Source organism: Nematolebias whitei, chromosome 20 (assembly GCF_014905685.2).
Source record: "Nematolebias whitei isolate Nwh7 chromosome 20, NemWhi1, whole genome shotgun sequence".
Classification (NCBI taxonomy): domain Eukaryota; kingdom Metazoa; phylum Chordata; class Actinopteri; order Cyprinodontiformes; family Rivulidae; genus Nematolebias; species Nematolebias whitei.
Genome location: NC_056517.1, coordinates 6562592 through 6572495, shown reverse-complemented (window position 1 = coordinate 6572495; position 9904 = coordinate 6562592). Strand labels below are relative to the sequence as shown.

Below are 9904 nucleotides of genomic sequence, written 5' to 3'. Positions count from 1 at the left end.
CAGCAGAGAAGGCCTTGCTGGTCCTAATGGTCCACCTCAGCCTTCTATCTCATGGGTCTCTACACAGAACTCTGTGCAGCATTAGCAGCTAGCTGTAGCCCTTCTCATCCAGCCTGGGACGCTTCCTGACAGCTCTGCTGGAGTAATTAAATACTGTTAAAGTGAGGCAGTGTAAAAGTTTAGACAATAGATTCAGCATACATTGATGGGACTTTTCAGACAGAAGTTGTTTTGTGTGGGCAGAAATCCACATAGTTCTTGGTCATGTTTGGTTGTGCCTCAAATGGATCAGAAAAAAAGTTCTCATGTTCTACAACAGGTAGGATATTACTAGTAATAACTTTTCAGCATAACCCCACTTCAAAAGATCTGAAGGGTCCATTTAGTGAGCATGTGTAAACCTAATCACACATTGTTCAGACTCGGCTGTAATTTCTTCACCACAGGTCTGAAACTGGTCCATCTGGACATGTGATTAGAGGTGTGGTGGTCCAGAGTCCAGAGTGAAACAATGAGCCACAGTGTTGTTTAATCTTTAATACATCGGTACGGCTCAGGAGGAGGATGGGTGGATGAATTCCTTTCATTTCTGCCAACTCATTTTTCTTTCAGTCACAGTGAAGTGATGTCTGTCTCTAGTGGTGTGAAGTGGGGGACACCTGGACAGGTCTTCAGTCCATCACAGGGACACATGGAGACATACACGGATATATATATATATATATATATATATATATATGTGTGTGTGTGTGTGTGTGTATATGGTTTAAGAAGAGCTTTTTTGTGTGTAAAGAACTGCAGCACAAAGAAGGTTTTATAAACCTAAAGATGAATCAAAGTTTGGATGAGAACAGTCCTGAACATGAATGGTCACGTCAGCAGGATTGGCACGCAGCAGCTCGTGACGTCAGAGGCGGACGCTCCTTTTATGGTCAGAGCTCTCACTTCTCTCAGAGTTTTAACGAGGGAAAGAGACCAGACAGAGGTTCAGTTGCTTCAGCGGGAGTCTACAGACGGAATAGCTGCTTTTCTCTGGACCTGTCCTCTGCTTCAGAACCGAACCTAACGGGATGTGGCAGTCAGCTTGTCTTTGTGTGGTCCTGCTGTCCCGCTGCGTGTCCGGTGAGTCCATCACGTCCTCAGGTCCAGCATGGGGATCTTTCTGTCTGAGTTCCTGCTCTGGAACTGTCGGAGAACATGTTCTCCTCTGACTCCTGGCTCTGGTCCTAGTAATATTATCATAGTTATTATTATTTTTTTTTTATGTTGTTGTTGTTGTTTAGGGCTCATAATACCTTTGTTGACATGTTTACTCTGCAGTTGTAAGAACAGAAGTGTTAGCATCTATTTATCAGAGTATAATTACTTTATGTTTTTAATGAACAGATGTGGGTGTGAATAAACCTGAGAACAGCTGGAAAAATAAGTTTTGTTCAAAATTCTGCAACAGAAATGTTCTAGATCTGACAGATGTGCAGGTCTGACAGATGTGCAGGTCTGACAGATGTGTTCTAGATCTGACAGATGTGCAGGTCAGACAGATGTGCAGGTCTGACAGATGTGTTCTAGATCTGACAGATGTGCAGGTCAGACAGATGTGTTCTAGGTTTTACGGAAATGTTCTAGGACATACAGATGTCTTCTAGGTCTCACAATTTTTTTCAAGATATGATGAAAGTCTTCTAGGTCTGGCAGATGTGTTTTAGATCTGACAGATGTGTTCTAGATCTGACAGATGTGTTTTAGATCTGACAGATGTGTTCTAGATCTGACAGATGTGTTCTAGGTGCAACACAAATGTTCTAAGAACATATTCTGGTATGTTTGGACATTTTGTGTTTCTTACAGCCTGTATGAACTCAGGAGGAAGGTGAAGCATGAGGTGGTGGTGCAGATTGAATAACAACAACAGCACCAATAATAATAATAATAATAATAATAATAATAATAATGAACTCTGAGAGGAAGCATGAAATCATCTCCCATCATGCTCTGCTGCAGACCAGGTCCAGGTGGACCAGGTCCATCATGCCTGGGCTCTGATTGTCCTCATGTCCTCTGAAGACATCAGCAGCTCCGCACTCTTCCAGGACAGTCCAGGTTCCCTCAGACTCTTGTAGACCTTCAGCTGGGCCCTGAGGACCAGGATCTGCAGCCTTTACAACCAAAACAACAGTTTCTGCTGCTTCTTCAACTAAATCCAGTTTGAGCTGCAACATTTACTAAAAGACTCAAATAAAGATTTAATTATCTTTCCAAGTTTTGATGTTTAGTTCAGAAGAGAATCAAACAGCTGACGTTTATCAGGATTTTTAACTTTTAGGACAAAGGAGAAGACAAACCCACTGAGGAGAAACATTTTATTTAGACCTCCTTTAATAAAATCAAACCACTGAATTATGTCAATCATAAATACATTAAATTAAAGGTACCTGCCTTTGAAATAGTCTTTGCATCTCTGAATTATGTGAAGGCAGATCAATTTTAAGACCGTTTCATTTTATTTAAAGTTTTATTGTGTATTTCTGAAGGTCACGTCTTCTTATCCTTCATGTTCTGACTTCGTCTCATTTTTGTCCACACATCACAGAAAACTGGACCAGATCGTCGTGCTTCTAAACAAAAACATTTATTTTCAAGTTAATTTTGGTCACAAAGACACAGAGACACACAGCGTCAAACAGAAAGTAAATCACTAAAAAACACCTACAGTAGTTCCTCGATGATCGCGGGGGTTACGTTCCAGCGATCATCGTGATACGTGAAAAACTGCAAAGTAGGAACGCTATATTTATTTTAGTATTTATATTTTTAAGGCTTTATAAACCCTTCCCACACCCTTGGAAAGCTCTAACAATGTTCTAAAGTCTTAAACCTACATCATTTTACAACATACGTACATATACTGTACTGTACTGCGGATTTTTATTAGGATACTCACCAGCTCTGTTCCGGATCAGCAAACCTACCCTGCAGTGATGAAGCACTGCTCCATCCAGGTTGATGTGCGTGTGGAAAATGTTGAAAAATGCCAAAATGCTGCTGCCAGAGTCTTAACTGGAGTTACTGGGAGAGATCATATTTCTCCAGTTTTAGCTTCTCTCCATTGGCTCCCTGTCAAATCCAGAATTGAATTCAAAATCTTACTCCTAACCTACAAAGCTCTCAACAACCTAGCTCCATCTTATATTAAATATCTTATTGTTCCATATTTTCCTAACAGAGCACTTCGCTCTCAGACTGCAGGTTTACTTGCGGTTCCTAGAGTTTACAAAAACAGAATGGGAGGCAGATCTTTCAGTTCTCAGGCTCCTCTCTTGTGGAACCAACTTCCAGTTTCTGTCCATGACGCTGACACATTGTCCAGTTTTAAGACTGGGCTTAACTTTCCTTTTTGATAAATCCTATAGTTAGGGTCGGCTTGTCATACTGCTATAGGCTTAAACTACTAGAGGACAAATTGACATAATTTCCTTAAATAATTTGTTAAAATTAAATAGTTTTCATTTGATACTATTTCTATCTTAACATGTGATTCTTGACCTGCCATTGTGTATCTGTTCTTCTCAAACCCAGCCAGTTGAAGCAGATGGCCTCTTGTCCTGATCCTGGTTCTGCTAAAGGTTTCTTCCTCATGAGGGAGTTTTTCCTTTCCACTGTTGCCTTCATGCTTGTTCAAGATGAGAGTTCTGTGATGGAGTTAAACTCAAAGCTCCTCAGATAAATAATGTTAAATTATTATTTTTATATATGAATGTTTCTGTTCAGTGTCCTGAGACGACTTCTGTTGTGACTTGGAACTATAGAAATAAAATGAGTTGAATTGGATAATTGAGCTTTAGGATTTTTTGAGACTTTCCTGCCAGTTCTGTGATCTTAATAGATGGATGGTACTTCTGACTTTGCGTTGCAAAACTTTCCCTCCAGTTCGGCAGGAAGCAGCAGCCGGAAGCACTGTTGGCTTCTGGGTAGTGTAGTTCTTTTGACTTGCGTTACAGTGTAGGCTTATTGAAAGAAAACTAAAAAATAGCGGCCCCTGTCCAAAGTATTATTTCATTAATTTTTTTATCCCGTGCCGTCCCAATCACGTGAGTAATATTAAAGTTGACAATCGTGCGTTGTGTACAATTACGTTGAAAAACCACGAAATAGCGAGTCCATGAAAGTCGAACCTTGAAGTAGTGAGGGACTACTGTACATTCAAAATCACTATTGATTTCTACATGTCCATGTGTCCATAATGTCTGTTTGAAGGTCCGTTTGACTAAAGAAAAGGTGTGGATGAGTGAGGCTGGAGCTCTGCTGGTCCTGCTCAGTGGATCTCGCACAGTGTCCCCCACAGTGACTGGTGGACATGGATGGACCCTGCAGGGTGAAGCTGATTGTTGGACCTCAGTTTGAGCTTCCTGGAAGACAGACTCAGTCTGGTTTCTAGTTGTTATGAGGTCCTCTGGTTTAGTTGGTCTGAATGTCTCAGATGTTTAGACCAGATGTCAGCAGGAAGGTGGATCTGTGCAGGTCTCAAGTGTTTTGTGAAGACAACGTAGTGGACTGATGTGAGAGTCCAGGCAGGAGGTGCTGAGTCCAGGTTCTGCTCCGGGTTCTGAAGCCGAACAAATAAACCTTTTATTTAATTAAAATGTGTCATTTCATAAAAACAGAAATCATTTCCAGTGTTCGTGTTACGCCTCAAACAACTTTCTGGATTTGCAGGTTTGTACCCGGTGGCCTACAATGTCTCCTGGAAGTCCACCAACTTCAAGACGGTCCTGAGCTGGGAGCCCAGACCGTCAGCCGAGTACTCGTACAGCGTGGAGTTCTCTCAGTAAGTCCTCCAGTAGGTCCACCTCACACCGGCTTAGGAGCATTTCATGGTCTCCAGTGACGAGTTCATTAAAATGTGTCCAGTGGTTGATGAGATATTTTGCTAACAGACGTTTGTGTGTATTTGTCATAGGGTTGGAGGGGACAAACAGAGAAACCATCACTGCACCCGGTCCAGCTCCACCGTCTGTGACCTGTCTGCCTTTCTGACTGACCTGTCGGCCTGCTACACGGCAGACGTCCTGTCTGAACCCCCCCTGGGGGCCACGTCAGACCTCGTTGAGTTCCCCCACACCAGCTCCTCGTCCTTCTGTCCCTACAGAGACAGTACGTCCTCTGAATAAATCCCATGTCCAACACAGAGTTCTGTTTTCACACAAGTCCATCAAGTCTGGACCCCGAGGGTTCTAAAGGTTTTACTGCACCTGGTACTGGTTTTATGTTGGTCCCAGACCCCCTGAGGTGTCAGTGGTTCTTCATTTGTTTGAGTCAGACAAGAAGGACGTCCAACGGGACAAAAACTATTACTATTAAACTATTTTAAACTATTAAAATATTTTTTTAATATATAAAATTTACAACAGGTGTGTACATATTTAAGAAGACCCCAGAAGACAACACTTGGTGTCCCCGTCTTCTGCAGCAGGTCCAGCGTCAGGTCTATTCAGGTCCAACTCCAAGATCGTGTTCCATCTCTGGACTTTTTGTCCATTCAGGATCAAGCGCCTCTAGCTCCCTCAGGTTGGACAGTGCTGGTTGTGTCCAACAATCTATAAATCAGACCAGAGGTTCTCAGTTGGACTAAGGTCTGGACTTTGACTGGACCATTCCAGGACCTTTACCTGGTTCTCCTTCAACCATTGGAAAGTTCTTCAGCTCAGTTCAGGGTCATTGTCCTGCTGGAAGGTGGACCTCTGTCCCAGTCTCAGATCTCCGGAAGACTCTAACAAGTTCCTCTTCAGAGTTTCCCTGTGTTTTTGCTCCATCCATCTTCCCTGACCAGTTTTCAGTCCCTGCTGATGAAAACCCCACAGCATGATGCAGCCACCACCATGCTTCACTGTAGGTATGGTGTCCCCAGCATTATGAGAGGGGCTGGATCTGTCTCAGACATGATGTTTGCTCTCATCTGACAGGTCTTTCTGCTACAAGTCTGGTGAAGAAACTCCAAACTGTCCAGACTGTGGACTGGACCTCCATCTTCCAGCTCCATCAGGGTTACATTTGTCTTCCTGGATGTCTCCCTGTGGGTTTTGGTGGACCACCCTGTTTTAAATCAGCTCAGTTCAGTTTATTTATGTAGCACCAAACCTCAACAGAAGTCATCTCAGGGCACTGTACAGAAACAGTGAGTAAAGTTCTCTATGTAAGGAAGCAGCAGATTGTGATGAATCTTCCCTTCGTCTCAGTCTCCCACCCTGAGCAAGCACAGAGGAGACAGTGGAAAGGAAAAACTCCCTTTTAACAGGAAGAAACCTCCAGCAGAACCAGGCTCAGGACGAGCGGCCATCTGCTTCGACCAGCTGGGTTTGAACGGTTGTGGTCACATGATCTTTCTTCACTAAATAAAGGAATTCTGTGGGACGTTCAGGATTCTGGGACATTTGTTTCAATTCCAGCCTTTCCAACTGGTGCGGACAAATCCTTGGTCTTCATTAAGACTAGGTGAGGAGCTGAAGTACTGTTGGCTCTGCAGGTATCAGAACAGGTGAAAGGATGCTGAGACCATCGGACCCTTGAAGTGCTCACGGCTTCTCTACCTTTAGCAATATTTATATATATTGTAGGCCAGGTGAGCTGCTCGTTTGAAAAATGTCAGCAGTTTTACTTTTTAAAGAACGTAAAACAGACGAGTCTTGTAACGTTCTAACATTCTTTCTCTGACCTGGAAGAGATGAATCAGAGAACTTCCTGCCTCAGAGGATTCAGGATCAGAGAACCCTAAAAGTCCTGAGCAGAGACTTTTTCAGACCAGAGTCCTGCTTGTCAGCAGTTTATCTGAGTTAATGAGGGCTGAGGTGGTCAGGGACGGGTTCTTCTTGTCCTCAGACTGTTCACCTCAAACAGTGAAGGAACACACAGTCCACCTGAACTGGACCACTCCTTCTGTTCTGGTCTTTAAGTCCTGGTCCAGGACAGTGAGACGTCGCTGTAACGTTCAGTCCTCCATCTTCAGATGATACAATATAAACCTGTTTATGGAGCGGCAGAACTAGAACTTCTGCTCTGAGTGTTTCAGCTGAATGGACATATTTTCCTTGTCGTGACGAGTCTGATCCGTGCTGTCCTCTCCTCAGCTGACATCAGCCAGCCGGACTTTGTGATGAAGGTGGGCGAGGATCAGAGGACGGTCCTTCTGTACGTGACCGACCCGGTCACAGCGCTGTTCAAAGATGGCCGCCAGCTGAGCATCAGGGACGTGTTCGCTGAGCAGCTGCAGTACAGAGTCACCTACAGGAAGAACAAGAGCTCCGGGAAGGTGAGGTCAACCTCACCATGCTTTTATTTTGTAGAGGAACCTTTACTATCCACTGCTGAGGGTTTGAAGAATTAAATGTCTCTGCATGTGTGTGTTAGCAAAATATCTCACGAACCACTGAGCATGCTCCTTTCACTCCTCTGGTCTGGATCAGACTGTCATGCTGTCTGCTTGGTTCTGTTCTGCAGAAAGTCCTGGACTCTGGGAGTAGCGTGATCGAGCTGACGGGTCTGGACCCAGGGGAGAGTTACTGCTTCAGCGTCCAGGTCTTCCTCCCAAACCGAGAGGGCAAGCAGCTGGGAGACATGAGCCAGACTCGGTGCTCCTCAACCGACTCGTCCATCACCAAAGGTCAGCTTGTCTTCCTCTCATACAAACAGTCCAGTTCTAAACAGAACCAACCAAAAACTGCAGAACTCTTTGGTGCTGGTGAGACCAGGCTGAGACCAGGACCAGGTCAGGGTCTGGAATCTGGTTAGGAGACAGAAACAAAAGGATGAGCCGACTCAGAGAGAGGGGCTGGATGGAAGGAACTCAAAGACCCAAATCCAGATCGACCCACAAACAACCTCAGAACCAGTGTTCAAACACAGACCATCTCAGGCCGCTGTGGTGTAGAGGTAGGGCAGCCGGCTTAGGACCAGAAAGTTGCAGGTTCAACTCCCCGCCATGCCTACATTTCATGGTGTCTCTGAGCAAGACACCTAATCCCTAACTGCTCCCCCGGCGCTTACGTAGCTGCCCACTCTCCACCTGGGTGTGTCCCAGGTGTGATGGGTTAAATACAGAGTACTGTCTTTGTCATTGTATAGAAACAATGATGACATCACATCACACTTTCTTCTTCTTCTTCTTCTCCCCCACCTACCCTCTGGGACAGCCATCACAGATCCAGGATCAGTGGCTGAGGAACTGAACCACGTCAGTGTCAGGTGTGAGACCAGATCAGAACCCTAACCAGTCAAGTACTTTCAGAAACTGAATCAGTTCAGATCAGGTCTCCGTTTATGTCCTGTTCTGTTCTGTCAGCTGACACCTGCAGGTTACAGGAGGTTAATGTTTGAACGCTCTGCAGAGATGGAAAAACAACCCGAGCTCATTTTAACTCGTTTATCATCAGCAAGGAAAAAATGATCTGCGGGACGAAGGAGAATCATTCACATCAAGAGGAACCTGGATCCAGGTCAACGCTGAGTCCTCAGCTGGACGTTTGGGTCTAAATGTATGAAATTACAGGATTAGTGTTGTTGAACACAGCTCTGTCTGTATCCTGATGCATGCTCAATAATCCAGGCAGAGAAATATTAAAAAGTTAAGTCAGGTCCTCTGGACGGGTTCAAAAAACAAAACCATGTAGAAACGTTTCGTCTTTCATCTGAAAGACTTCTTCACTCGGCTTCAGGAGCTCTTCCTGGTGTCCATCCATCCAACTTTGTTTCTGTGGAAGAAAAGTTCAACAAGTAAAGTTTGACTGAACCTCGGAGCAGCTGGGAGGGGTCAAAGGTCAAACTACCTGGACTTGTCATCAATCTGCAGAGACGAAGATTGTTCACAAGCTGTCACTCAAGGAGTGGACGTCCTCGCAGGTTCACCCTGAAGGTCAGACCGTGCAGTGCTCAGAGAAATATGCTCCATCTCAGACTCTACAGCAGGTCAAAGGTCATCGCCACTTTACTCAAAAACATGCCAGCACAACGTGGTTTCATCTGAAGGAACCACTTCTGGACCAACGTCCTTTGAACAGATGAGACCAAAAAAACAGCTGTTTACCCAGAATGCACAGCAGCCCACAGATGCTCCCTGCTGCCACCCGGTGGTGGGGGCTGAATATGAAGTTAAATACACTCACGATGGTTCTCTGAACGTGAACTCGTGGCCTGAAACAGTTTCTTTGTGTTTTCAGAGTATTCTCTGGGCGTGGTTGCCGGTGGCGTCCTCCTGGCTGTCCTGGTGACGGGGCTGATGATTGGACTCACGGTGATCTGCTGCAGGCGCAGGAGGAGGAAGGCCGTCCCACTGCGGGGTGTATAAAGGGTTCCTATGGGACTGACTCGTTTAGTTTCTGTGAAACGGTTTAAAACACTGACATGAGTTAGATTAAATCAGTTCATTTAATGATTCTCTCCTGCTGAGTGGTACGATGACTTTATGCTCTTAACTTTATTTAAATGGTGTAGGATAATACTTGGGATTTTGTAAGTTTTATTTGTTGCTGAATTAACTCATTTATTTTTGTAATTGATGCTTAATTTATTTCTTCTAAATGAACAGAATCGTTCTGCCTGAACTTTTAGAAGAAGTTATTTTATGGTTTGGTGTAGTAAATACTTTTGTAATGATGTGATTTTAAAAGACATTTGAAAATGTTCAGTTTTGAACGTCATTAAAATGAGTTGTTGTATCACGTGCTGCAGTGATTAATATTTACTAAAACACAACTACTGGTCCTGCACTGAAATGACCTCAGCATACTTTGATCTGATCGTTCCTTTGACGTCAAAACAAAGCAGCTTTGACTCGGTTCTGGTTTGGAGCTCGTCTGTTGAAGCTCCTGGACTAAAAATGTCCCAGAGACATGTTCTAGTCAACGCTGACGATAAC

The 9904-nt window shown here is 44.3% G+C and overlaps 1 protein-coding gene across 1 annotated transcript; it reads left to right on the top strand.

The window, feature by feature from the left end:
* Positions 1-995: 995 nt before the first annotated feature.
* LOC119426279 (tissue factor) lies at positions 996-9487 on the top strand. Its single transcript, XM_037693834.1, has 6 exons — positions 996-1122; positions 4714-4825; positions 4958-5151; positions 7122-7303; positions 7492-7654; positions 9207-9487. The coding sequence occupies exons 1-6, from the start codon at positions 1071-1073 to the stop codon at positions 9332-9334; spliced, it is 831 nt and encodes a 276-aa protein (XP_037549762.1). The 5' UTR covers positions 996-1070; the 3' UTR covers positions 9335-9487.
* The last annotated feature ends 417 nt before the right edge of the window (positions 9488-9904 follow it).